Raw genomic sequence first — 13,579 nt, forward strand, 5'->3', positions numbered from 1 at the left:
TACCCATCTGCCTACCTCACTGGTCCAAGAATTGTTATTGCACTATGTATATAGCAGTGAAAATAACTTGTGTTCTAATGGAAAACTGGGTAAGCTTTAAAAACATATAGCAGTGTAGATAATGCTCAAAACAGAATATAAGGAAGTTATAGAAGGTATGTTCGTTATGATGTCTAAAGCACCAAAGTGTGACAGACTATGTTATGTATTGTTTTGGATATATACATAAATACTAAAAACTTAAAATTGGTGTGGGATGACAGTCTAAATTTATGAGGCCCTTTGCTCTGGAAAGTGAATAAAGGAAACGAGATTAGGAAAAATGAAACAGAATTTTATTTCAATTTCTGTTGTATTTCTTAAACTTGGTGGCTAGTATTCTCATCATTATTCCATATGCTGATTTTTATATATTTACATCTGTTTATATTGTATATGCATCTATATGCATATGTGGTACACACATGGGACAGTATGTGGATGCCAGAGGACAACTTAAAGGAGTAGCTTGGCTCTGGCCTTCTAGCATGTGAGACCTGGGGATCAAACTCAAGTCATTAGGCTCAGTGGCAAGCTCGTTAACTCACTGAGCCAGCTTGTCAGCCCTTTTATATTTTTTTATATGTTGAAATATTTTTATTATTCTTGAATCTAGTTTTTATATTTTCTTTATTATATTTTAAAGTGATTTGATTTTCATTTGTCCAATTTTTGTTAACAATACAATAATCATTGAAACATGGCCAATCACCCAGTTAACCCCTTCCCCCTTCCCTAACCATCAACTATGAAGAACCAGACTTCAACATCTTTGTCACAGTTTTTAAGGACTCTCTTCAATAGTTTCCTGTCTGTAATGTTTTGTTTGTTTGTTTGTTTCTGTGTTTTCTCAGTGGGACAGGAGATTGCTTTCAATGTCTCATTCTCAGTTATAAATCTTCAGTCATGAATGCCACTATAAATGAAGCTTCCTTGGTTGTAGCAGCTGGTGGCAGCAGGGATTATGGACTTCCTTCCACAAGGCTTTTGACTGCACCAGGGACCATGGACATCAACATGGCCTCAGAAAATGAGCTCTTATTCATCTCTGATATCTCATTGCTCAGAGCCAGGTGATTCTGCAGTTTGGCAGCATGTCTAGGTGCAGGACCTGCTCAGGCTCCAGACTGCTGTTCACCACCTAGCCCCTGCCAGCTGCCACAAAGCTACCCTGGGGATGACCACTGTGTTTGTAGCCCCTAGGGCAGCCCTGCAGCCCTGCATTATCCTTACCCAGCAGGGGGAGCAGGGCAAGTAGATTTCCAGCATGGCAACAGTAGCTGGCCTGCTGGATTCAGCCATGGCGTGCTCTTTGTCTGATGTGGCTGCGCTCCTGTACCTGCCGCCCCCACTTTATATCTAGTTCTACTGCTCTCCATGTTTTTCTCTTCAGCCATTTTTTTCCAATTCCATGAAATCAGTTCCTAAAAGCATCTTCCCATAAGGCCTGTCCTTTAAAAAAAGGTATTCTGGAGATATTTCATGTTCTAAAGGCTCATTCCTCCCCTCTAAGCCTCTGTGGGTCTCTCAGGCTCCTCAGAGTGCCCATAGTCCTATGATTGATGACAGCTACTACCATCTTGAATTGAGACTCCTCTCTGGTCTTTTTAATATGAGTTATCCATTTCTACATTCATCTCTTCCTTCTGTGGAAGGAATTGTGCTTTCACAATACAATTGATTTTTTTAAAAATTGTTTCAGAGACACTATGTTTTTGGAGTCCTCATATGGTTAATAAGCATCTTTCATCCTTGTGTTTAAATGGTTTAGGCAAGATTTAAGTTTTCATTTATACTTCTTTTTTTCTTAGAATTTTGAATCTTTTTTTCCCTCAATATGTAATGTTTTTCTTCCTTACTGAACTAAAAAAATAATTGAGGTAGAAGTTTAGCAAATAAACATGATCTAAAGTAATGACATCGTCACATCAGGTCAGAATGGTTTGTGCTCCATGCTAGCCGGGCCTGCCTCCCTTACACTGAGAGTGTGTGAGTCAAAAGTCTCTCTTTGTGTACATAAAGATTCAGTGGCTGACAGCAAGAGACTCACCTTCTGTCCTAAGTCAGTCAGTGCTCTTCACACAGGAAGGCCAAGGGAGAGAAAGGAAGCATGTTCTGTTTGCTGCAGTTCCCCTAGGTAAAAAGTCAGACCTGGGAGAAGAGAGTCCCTCCTACATAGATAATTTGTTCCAGTGGACTTGGGTGCTTTGTCAGTAACTCTTTGTGAGTTTGAGTTCAGTTGTGATTATTTTTGTGTCTATTTGCTCCGCACACCTGGAATGTGTATCTATCAGATGTTTGTTTTCCATGTTTAGTATTTTTCTGTAGTTATTTTAATATTTTATTTTCCTTCATTTTAGGTGATTTCTTCTGGCCTGTTTCTTACATTTTCCTGTATTTCTACCTTTGTTCTTTTGAATTTTATAGTGTTTTTTACCATCCCCTTTATGCTGTTTATGAGAGAGAATGTTTTCTATAATGACTCTAACATGCAGACTGCTCTCCACTGCTGCAACAAAAAGAACTGAGAAAAGCAGTAGAAGGAGGAAGCGCTTAGATTGGGCACGTTTCAGGAGGTCAGGGCATGCTCACTTGGCTCTGTTGCTTCTGGACCATTGTAAGGTTGAGCATCATAGAGAGGAGTGTAGGACTGGCAGATTTGCTTACTTCCTGGAAGTGTGGAAACAGGAAGAGGAAGGAGCTGAGAACAAAACACACCCTTTGTAGCCATAGTGCAGGGACTCTCTTTGTCCCATCAGGCCTTACCTCCTATGATTTCTACGACTTTCTAATAGCCTAATAAAGGTTTGACTCAGCCAATGGAGTGATCCATTGGGGAGATGAGATTCTACATGATCCAGTCATGTCCTCAGAACACTGCTACACTGGGGACCACGCCTTTGGCACTGTAGAACTCAGCGATTCTTCTGCTGTTTCTTTATTAATTCCTTTCTCAGCTGTATTTGTCACTGTTTACTCTCCTCCTCCATTATCTGTGTTCAATTCAAGAGTGCCTTTGTTTCTGATTATCTTGGAAGCATATCTTTCCTCAAATTTTGGGCCAGTCAAGAACTTTGTGTTGTTCCAGTAAAGCTGTTGATTGATATATATATATATATATATATATATATATATATATATATATATATATATATATTTAAATCTAGTATTTTTTTTTTTACTTCCCTCACCCTTTCTTCTCACTTTACTCCCAGTCTCTCACACAATTGAGGGTCAATTCTTATGTAAACATTACTTTATTTTGGTTTGTCTTTTTAACTTTTCTTCTTTATTATACTCTTTACTTCTTCCTTGACAGATCCTTGCCTGTAGATCTTAATTCTAACAAAAAGTCATAGACAGTTTATAGAGAGTCTCACTCTGGATCTGTTTTCAAGAGACTTTTAGCATTAAGCCTATGTTATTTTAATTCTTAACAAGAGAGCTAATCAATGGAAATCACAGTTGACTCATACTTGCCATTAGACCTGAAGCCACTCTTCTCCTCTCTTTCACAAACCAGTACTTTATTTTAGCACCTGTACTTACTATATATATGACCTTAGATTTGGTTCTTTCATCTATAGAACAGATTAAATACAGTTGAAAAAGATTGGAAAATCAGGCTAGTGAGTTGTCTCAATGGTTAAAGTGCTTGTCTCAAAAGCCTCATATCTGATTAAAATCTCTGGAACCTGCATGAAGGTGGAAGGAAGAACCAACTACAGAGTTTTCTTCTGACTTCTGCACATGCACACCATGGCATGTATATATTTTTTGCATGTATGTCATATACACTATAAAAATCTTTAAAAATTAAACAATGCTTTGAAAATATTTTGAGAAAATGCCTCTGTTAGTTTGCTATTTAGGTCTTTGTTGACTAGACACACATAGAGTCACTTGAAAAGCAGGGCTCAGGTGAGGAATTGCCTCCCTCAGGTTGCCCTGCGGACGTGTCTATGGGACATTTTTGATTGGTGGTTGATATAGGAGAGGTCAGCTGGTTGCTGCCCCTGGCAGATAGTCCTTGCTTGTGGAAGAAAGCAGGCCATGCTTGGCCACAAGCACCTTTGCTTTCTGAGTCATTTTGGCAACCCCTTTATACTTTTTAAATGCCTGTTTCTCCTTATTTATTCATAACTTATTTTTTGATCAGTTGTAAAAATCCATTGTTACCAGTGTTATTTTGGCCTGATTTTTTTTCCAACTTGTTTTGAAAAAACTTATAGCGAAAAGATGGAGGATGACTGGTTTGAGAAAGGAGGGAGGCTAAAGCCAATTGCCCTTTAGGAATGAGCTTTGTTAAACAAGAAAGACTCAGGACTGAATGAGAAGACAGTAAGATAAAAGGAGGAAGACATGAGTACCTGTGAAGTATGGGAAAGATTCCTATTGTAGACACAAGGGAGAGCAGGCAGAAGGAAGAGTCCAGGCTGAACATGGCCGGCAGACTAAACCAGACAGTGAGAGGAGAGAGGGAGGGAGAACAAGAGAAAAGACACCGTCCAACCTAGACAGACCTGAGCCAAGAGGCCAGAGGACCAGTGTAGTCAAAATGGCTGAGTTATATAGGGGAAACACTAAGAGAAGGGAAATGGAAACCTAGCCCCTGGGAGGGAGAGTTGTAGGGTAGAGGGTGGAGTAAGAAGTGCTGGGAAGGCTGGCAGACCTCTGCTTTGGCTAATAGCACCTCAGCCATTTGCCCCGTGACTCTGGGACCTAACCAGGACCTTGTATTTTCATATTCTAGTTGTGAAATCTGGTTTTTAATCCGTGAGCTATGGCTTGATTGGTTGGGTTTGGGAAGAATGTTTTAGAAATAACAACTTGGATGCTATAATGCAAGGATCTCTTGCTGCTTTTGCATATGTACCTAAACTAGCTACAAGACTGTTACACCAGACTCCGTGTATAGCAAACCTGTTGTGTTCATAATTTCCTTGCAGTTCTGTTTGCGCATAGCATATCTGTATACTACCAAAGTAAGTGTTCTGTGACTTAAAATTATTTGAGCTGTTTGCACCATGTTTGTTTTATTAATTTGATACTAAGATAATTTTATTGAGTCTATATTTACTTGAATTGAGTTTGGGGGCTATCCTTGTCATTCTTACAAAATTAGTTTTGAATATGTAAAACATTTCATTCTCTTTCCATTTTAAGGAAAGTATTTTCATTAATTTTATTTTGTTATCATTATCCCACACATGTGATTATATGAGATTTACTTTTCTTACTACACATATAGATTGTTTTTATATTGTACATAAGAAACTATTTATGAGAAAAGAGATTTCTTGGTTTTTGTCTTCTCTGTGCTCTTAGAATAATGCACATTCCGTTATATCTAGGAACTTTCTTTTTTCCCCCATATGTCTGTTACTATTTACCAGGAGGCCCTGGGCGAGCCACCATGCCAACTCCAGGAAACACAGCAGCTTTTCGGGCTTCCCTCTGGACCAATATGGAAAAACTTATGGATCACATCTGTGCTGCTTGTGGACAGGTAAATATTTCAAAACATGGAAAAAGCTTTATAGATAAACTTCCGCTAATTCTAGGTCTTTGGGGACAGATCTTTTATGATCTCTGATCATGCCAGTCCTTCTGCTGCCTGGCTGTAGTATTTGCAAAGGTTGAACCATGCTCCACTCTCCTCCCTTACCCTCTTGTCAGAAGTACCTAATTAAATATACTTTGCCTCTCTCTCCTTCTCCATCTTTAGGTACAACATCTACAAAAAGTATTAACCAAGAAGAGAGATCCTGTTTCTCACATTTGTTTCATTGAAGAAATAGTTAAGGTATGTTTAAATAAAGATAGTTTTGTATCTTTTGCAGAAAATAGGAACTATAGGCAATCATTTCTTTGGGTCACTGCCTTACATTGTATACTTACATACCAAAGGCAATGTATTTGTTGATAACTGTAAATTCTTTTTGCAAGGTTAATGTCAGCTTGGATGTGGTCTAATTTTTGAAATGCACTACACATTTCCCATTTCTGTCTATGTAAATGATAAATTGTAACATTTTCAAAATTTTTACTAGAAAGTAATCTGAAATATTTTGATATATAAAAAAATTTAAGCAGTAGTCATTATAACGTATTTACGGCTACAGAACCCATTCCTTTGTTTGTTTGCCCCATGACATTCCTTGCTGTAGTTAGTCTCATGTTATAAAGTCTCGCTCTTGTCCTTTACTAATTTGTATTCTTTCCAAGTCTAGGAATCTCTGATTATCATCTTAGTCATTAATTTTGAAGTGCTTTTATAACTGTTATTAGAATAATGAATTACAATTCAATTTATGAATGTGCTAAAGGAAAAATGATATGTTTTCATTATCATGGCATAAGTAGTTTTATTTGTAACTTCATACATCACAATACTTTATATACTGTGTTAAGCACCTCTAAGATTTCCTTCATTTACTTTTACACAGGCAAATATGCATAAACCCATGTGCATTCATACACATGCTGATACATCCATTCTTGTCAGGCCCAACTACCTGTCTCATCTACTTCTATAGTTAACACTCATACAGCTATACTTACATATGTAAATGTTTATTATTGGTGGACAGAATGAGTAAAAGCCTCCATGAGCAGGTCATTATCCAAGCACCAGTGCAGAAGGAACTCACTCATTCTGCATGAATGTTAAGCTTCAACCTTTATTACATAGAGAAAGAAAAGCATCTACCCTTTTATTGCTAAAAATGTAAAGAAACCTAAGTGTGTCAGAAAAAAGCCCTGTCTTTGAACCAGAAAAAGGAAACCTGTTAAGGATTAACCTGTCTCCTGGTGAAAAGAAACCTGCCTGCTCTCTGCAGCCCTTTCCTGCTCTCCTCTGTCTCCTCAGCTCATTTCCGCTCTGAGCTTTACCGTGCCTGCTTTCTCCTCTTCCTGCTCTGCTCTCTTCTTTGCCGCTCTTTGTCTGCCCATCTCCTCATCTCTGTAAAGCTTCTATTCTGTTTTGCATCTTCCCTCTGTCTTAGTTTTTAATTCTCTTTCTGCATTCTGCTTACCTTTAAGTCATCGTTCCTAGTTTTGTACTTTTCTTTCAAGATTTATTTATCGTATGCATGTGAGTAAGCTGTCACTGTCTTCAGACACAGCAGAAGAGGGCATTGGATTCCATTACAGATGGGTATGAGCCACCATGTGCTTGCTGGGAATTGAACTCAGGACCTCTGGACAAGCAGTCAGTGCTCTTAGCCCCTGAGCCCTCTCTCCAGCCCCTAGTTTTGTACTTTGTAAGGAGAAGATCACATGGTTTTCCAAGCATTCTTTTTTTTAACACAAGTTCACAAAAAGTTCAAACAAATTCAAATCATAAATTGAATAAGGAGTTACAACACATTTACATGTTCTCAAGATGTTTACATTTGTTCTCATTAAGACTAGTTATCTGCTGGAGAGATAGGTCAGCAGTTAAGAGCACCGACTGCTCTTCCAGAGGTCCTGAGTTCAATTCCCAGCAACCATATGGTGGCTCACAACTATATATAATGGAATCTGGTGCCCTCTTCTGACATGCAGACATACATGCAGGCAGAACACTATGTATAAAATAATAAATAAATCTTAAAAAAAAAGAAAGACTAGTTATCTACCTAGATATCCCTTATCTGTCACTAGCTCCACAGGCTCATTAAGAGTCTAAAATTATAATTTTTATTTCTAAGTTAACATTCAACTTTTGTATAGATAAACCCAGTCAATATTTTATCTTCTGTCCTGGCACCTACAGTAAATCATTTTTTACCCCTTTTATGGTCTTAATTAATGGTTTTAGGGCCTAAAGGAGTCTGTATCAATACCTGCCTTCTATCTGGAGCAATTAACCTGTGACTTGTAAAGACTTGCAGAGTCCCAGTTGCAACATTCATATTGCAGAGCCCTAATTGCAGTCCTTATTATAAAGGACTTAATAATTACTAGTATAATTTTAGGAATTCTTATAGAATCGTTAAAAATTAAGAAATCATATATTTGTCTGTATAGCATCACTACAAGGCAGTAGATCTTCATTGATCTGTAGAAAATCTTTCCAGTACAGTGGACTAATGCTCAGGGATTATTTTATTAAGTTAATAATGACAAGAAAGGCACATCAATAGCAGGAATCAAATCCTGAGATGTCATCCCTGCAAAGACTCATTCATCACAGTCCACATTCCATGGGGAAGCCATCTCAGGAAGATCACCATGGCTCCTGACAAATTTTAAAATCTTGGTTCTTGAATTTTTAAGTTTTACTTTTAAATGCTTATGGTTTTAGAGCAGCCTTAGGTTACAAAAATATTAAATAGAAAAAAAATATTTATCATGTGAAGCCCAGGGAACTGTGAAATGGTAAATAGGCAAATACCTATGTAAAGTATGACTCTAGTGATAACATGGATGCTAATTTGTTTACTAAATTAATATATACATAGTTGTTCATTATTTTTGGCACTTATACTACACCAACTTAAGGTGATCAAATCATATGTAAATTGTTCATTACCTTGTGTCTATATACTTAGCATTTTCACAATAGTATTAGCTTTCTAGCTTCTGGAAAGCTGTATTATTAAGGTCTGCCTCCTTAATATGTATTCAAACATTGTCAAAGGAAGACTAGTGTATTGATTAGTATCTTAAGCCTTGGCATCACAGCACCAAGCTCTGTCTAAATTGATCATAGGCTGTATAGACGTTCAGAGTCTTAGCTATCAAATGAAAATGGTTATGCTACCACTGAAATGAGATGCTCTTGATTGGAAAAATGAGGTACACTATAGATTTGATTGAGAATTTGCAGTTTATGTGCCAGGCTCAACAATATGGTGGTTAACGGTAAGACTCAGCGGTATGATTAGTGTGTATCAACATCCATAGTCTAAGAGTAAGAATGCTCTTAAGAGGTAGTTTCTGTAATGCCATCTTACTTGGGAGGTTGTTTGTAGTCGTCCCATCTTGTTGTCAAGAGCATGTGAGTATTGAGCAACCAATTGGGTGAATATAAAGTGATCCTGGACCATTTATATCTGTGTAGTGAAGCCTGTGGACATTTCAGTAGAAATGGGGAGCCATTTCAAAGGTCTTCTTTTATCTGAAGTGGCTAATTCTGCTAATTTCATAAATGCTCTATAAAATTAACCTGTCTCACTTAGTAATGTTGCAAAAAAATGTCACACCAATTTATATTTTTGTTTTAATTCTGAATTTTTTTCTTTCTGTAGTGTATTTTTTATAGCTTCCATGAATTATTTTGTAAGTCAAAGTTTGAGGCAGATTATTAGACATTAGATGTTCAAGCTTAGAGGTTGGTGGATTGGTTCTGTGGTTAGAGTACTAACTCTTAACCACTCCTCAAGAGGACCCAGGTTTGAATCTCAGCACCTACCTGGCAGCTCACAATTGTCTGAAACTCCACTGCCAGTGGATCTGACACCCTCTTCTGGCCTTCCTGAGCAGCAGGCACACACAATGATGCACAGACATACATGTAGGCAAAACACTTATAACACATAAAATAAAATAAATGTAAAAAATAATAATAAACACTTAAGAAAACAAAACAGATGCTCAGTTTTGGTATTTCTTGACTAGGCATGCATTCTAGTGTCACTGTAGAAAAGAACCAGGACTACTCTGTCATAACACTTGGCTGCAGTATGAGTCAGCAAATTACTGACAGATTATTCAGGAACCACAGAGTGAAAAACAGGCTGTAGATTTTCATGGACAGAATTAAGCCAGTTTAGCTGTGTGTGGGGGTGTAGATATGATACTTTCATTTTCTAAGCCAGAAATTTTTATCTTCAAACTGAGTCTTGTAATCATGTGTGTAGGATGCATTAAGCTAAATTTGGAATGTGAGCATTTTAAGCTGCCATAGTACTAATGAGAATTTTAGCTATGCCAAAAATGTGTTTTCTTTTGCCCTTTTAGATATAGCATATGATTCAATAATAGCATTCAAGACTCTAATTAGAAAAGTTTAAGGGTACCCAAATTTGAAATCTTAATATTATCAGTAAAATATTCAACCTGTCTATGGCATCTTAATGTATTTAACAAAACTGAATAGGGATAAACCAGTTAGACAGATAATCAATATTACCATTAAATGTTGTATCTGTACAGGTTGGATGATTTCTACCCCCATTAGTCTGGAGATGAGATCTTCTTAGGAGCCTTTCACTGCAGCACAAGCAAACAAGCAACAGAGAAAGAAGCCTTACATTAAGCTGATACCTGTGCCACTGTAGCCAACAAAGGCCTCGGATGCTAACAGTACCTTTATTCCCACCAGGAACAACTCAGGCCCTTGGTAGAGGAAAGCACTTGTAGCTTTAGTCCTTAGACTACTTTGTGTATTACAACTCCAGGCAATGTCAGTTCACAGGAAAAATACAGACTTCTATAAACCGCAAGTTATTATTAAGATTCAACACAACAACAAAAAGGCAAAGAAAACCTTAGGCTTTGAAATGTCTCTAGCACACTTTGGATTAAATATATTAGAATTATTTGATGAAGTATAATAAGTATTGAACTGAAAATTATTTAAAAGAAAATTGTTGAAAAGAAAATTATTATTGAAGAAAACATTGTAAAGAAAGTTGAAAAATGAAATTATCAAATGTTATTTTTTAAAGTAGCCAAATAGAACATGTGAAAATTAAACTCATTGAGGGCTGGCAAGATGACTCAGTAGATTAAGATGATAGCCCTGTAAACCTGGCAACTCAAGATTGATCCTTAGAACACACATAAAGGTAAAAGGACAGAACTCTTCCTTTAAGTTGTTCTTTGACTTCACATGCATCATGGCACATACACCCACATACACACATGAACACATGCAGTAATGAGTGAGTGAGTAAGTGAGTGAGTGAATGGATGAATAATCATATATTTGAAATAAAGGTCAGCTGGTAGTGCAAGCATTGCATTATACAAACACACAGAAATAATGGCCTGGTGCAGGGAGTTAATGACATTATTTAGCATTTTTCATGAAGGATAAGGATAGTAAATATGAAGAAAACTGTAAAACTTTGAATATAATCAACTGAGATTTTAATGTAGATTTCATCAGAAAAAGAAAACCAGGGAGTATAAAAGAAAATTCTGCTATCATTTAACTTATTCATGAAAAGCATAGGACAGAACCAATTCCTGATGAAAATTCTTTCTGAACTAAGAATAGAACCATCATTTCTCAAGTTGGTAAAAGGTTCTGATGAAAAACAAATAAGTAAAATTTCCAGTATATTATGGTGAAAACAAATGTTTCTTCCCTAAAACAAGTATTTCTTGTTGCTACTTGTATTCTACATTCTGTTGCAGTAGATAAGAAAATATCAGACTAACTGGTGCAAAATAAAAGAATTAAACTATAGGTAATCTGCTCACTTCCACACACTCTCAGATGCACACATACATGGTTCCTTACCCAGATCCAAATTCACAAAATCCAAAGATGCAAATGGAGCTAATAAGTTAGTTTTGCATTACTACAGACTTCAAAATACATAGCTCATGTAATATTAACCAGTGTTCTATTGTGAAGAGATACCATGGCCATAGGAACTCTTGAAAGCATTTAATTTGGGTCTTGCTTACAGTTTTAGGAATTCAGTCCATTCTCATCATGGTGCAAACCGTGGTGACACACAGGAAGACACGGTACGGGAGAAGTAGCTGAGAGTTCTGCATCCAGATCTTCAGGCAGCAGGAAGAGATAGACCCTAGGCTTGGCATGTATGCTTGAGACCTCAGTGCTCACCTCTAGGTAGGGACACAGCTCCTCTAAAAAGGCCACACCTCCTAATCCTTTCAAGTGGTGCTGCTCTCTAGTAACCAAGAATTCAACTATAGGAACCTATGGGCCCATTCTTATTTAGACTACCACATACACTATTTAGAACTCAGTTGCACTTTCTTTGTATTTCTCTTGTCATTCACAAAGTATTGGACTTCATTGATTTAATAATTATACTGTTTTTATATAAAGAATAAAAGAATATCTTTATTTCTCAGAGATCAGTTTGTTTCTTCAGAACCGCTGTGCTTTTTACTTATTCTCTATTAGTTTGCAGAGGTAAAGGATGAAGATGATAAAGTACTGTGGCTGAATAGTAACAAGTAGCTTCTTTGATCAAACACTTAGTGAATGGATTCTTTTCTTGTTTTTGTATATTATCTCTAAATGTAAATTTTCATCAAAATTAAAGATTATAAAAATATATAAGTATACTATAAAGAACTAATTTTAAGATGTAAGTAGAAATGGACACATTTCTAGATAAATACAACCTTTTAAGTGTCTGCTTAGAATTTGAGAGCATAACTCATACTCCTATAGCCTTTAAAGAAATTGAGTCTGTTGTTTAAACTCTTATCATCAACAAAACAGTTGACCCAGATACTTCTTTAAGTGTATTTTTTGAAGAATTCAAGGAAGAGGAACTCCATTATCCTAAAGGAGAGGAACACTCCCCACCCACCAGATCCATTTAGTGAGTCTGTTACACCCTTAATACTAAACTCAGACAAGGATGATAAAGAAAATTATAATCCAGTCCTACACAGAAGTATATGCTGAAAAATGCTAAAATATTAATTAGCACAGCAGAGTTCAGCAGTGTTACTGTCTTGACATAAAAAATGTACTTGACAGTTGATTGGGAAGATACCTCACAAAAAGCATTAGATGAGTCATCAGAGCCTGTCAGTTAGGTATTTGGAATGCCAGCTCTTCATTTGATTCTTGGTTAGCAAATATTTTCTTCCATTATACCAACTGCATTTTTACTCTATTATTTTTTGTGTGTATATTTGTGTTTTGCATATGTGCTGACACTCGTGTAGTGTGTACATATCTATGCCTGTGAATGGGGCTGCCCAGATTACTGGCTTATACCTCATCTTGTCTGATGTGGAATGTTGACTAGGACCCAGTAATGTTTTAGGTGTCTGGATAGTTGATGACAAAAGATGGACTTGAGATTGGAGAGGACTTTTAATTTATTTGTTTTTAACACTGTTTTTTTGTCATCCAGCTACCCTGACATGTAAAGCATTGCTGTTCCTAGTCACACTCCATGTCAGATGAGGTGAGACTTACTCCATAAAATTGTTTTTGAGCAAAGAGAATTTCTTTCTTTGTCTTGTATTTGCAAAGCCAGGGTTCCTCTGATTTGAATTCAGAAGATGAATAAGGACTAATTTACAATTCATATCCACTTGGCTTCTTTGATCAAGTCTGCAGGCCTCCTCATTCACCATGTGATCACTCCACAGAGATCTCTGGCACAGACTTTCCCCTAAGTCATTTGCATCTTCTTTTCTTTTGATCTTAGCCTACTTCACTCTGACCTTTTCTCAGTCAGCTCACTTGACTTAGAAACCTTTGTCAAGTCCAAAAAATGGTATTCCCTGATAATCCTCACTTTATACCTTTATCTGGAAGAAAGAAGGAAGTTACATTTTCTCCCCAGGCTCTCCTGTGTTTGTAATGATAGGCACCTCT

General features: G+C 36.9%; 1 protein-coding gene across 6 annotated transcripts in view; it reads left to right on the top strand.

The window, feature by feature from the left end:
* Cog5 (component of oligomeric golgi complex 5) overlaps positions 1-13,579 on the top strand; it is a 285,117-nt gene that overhangs the window by 138,221 nt on the left and 133,317 nt on the right. For all 6 annotated transcript variants that reach the window (XR_003711595.1, XR_003711592.1, XR_003711594.1 and 3 more), the window contains 2 exons: positions 5,436-5,548; positions 5,768-5,845. Coding sequence is in view for 2 of the 6 variants with exons in the window: in XM_028768901.1 (XP_028624734.1) it covers positions 5,436-5,548; positions 5,768-5,845 (191 nt within the window). In the remaining 4 variants the exon portion in view is untranslated. The remainder of the gene's footprint in view (positions 1-5,435; positions 5,549-5,767; positions 5,846-13,579) is intronic.

This window comes from Grammomys surdaster, unplaced genomic scaffold, assembly GCF_004785775.1.
Source record: "Grammomys surdaster isolate TR1022 unplaced genomic scaffold, NIH_TR_1.0 188, whole genome shotgun sequence".
Classification (NCBI taxonomy): Eukaryota; Metazoa; Chordata; class Mammalia; order Rodentia; family Muridae; genus Grammomys; species Grammomys surdaster.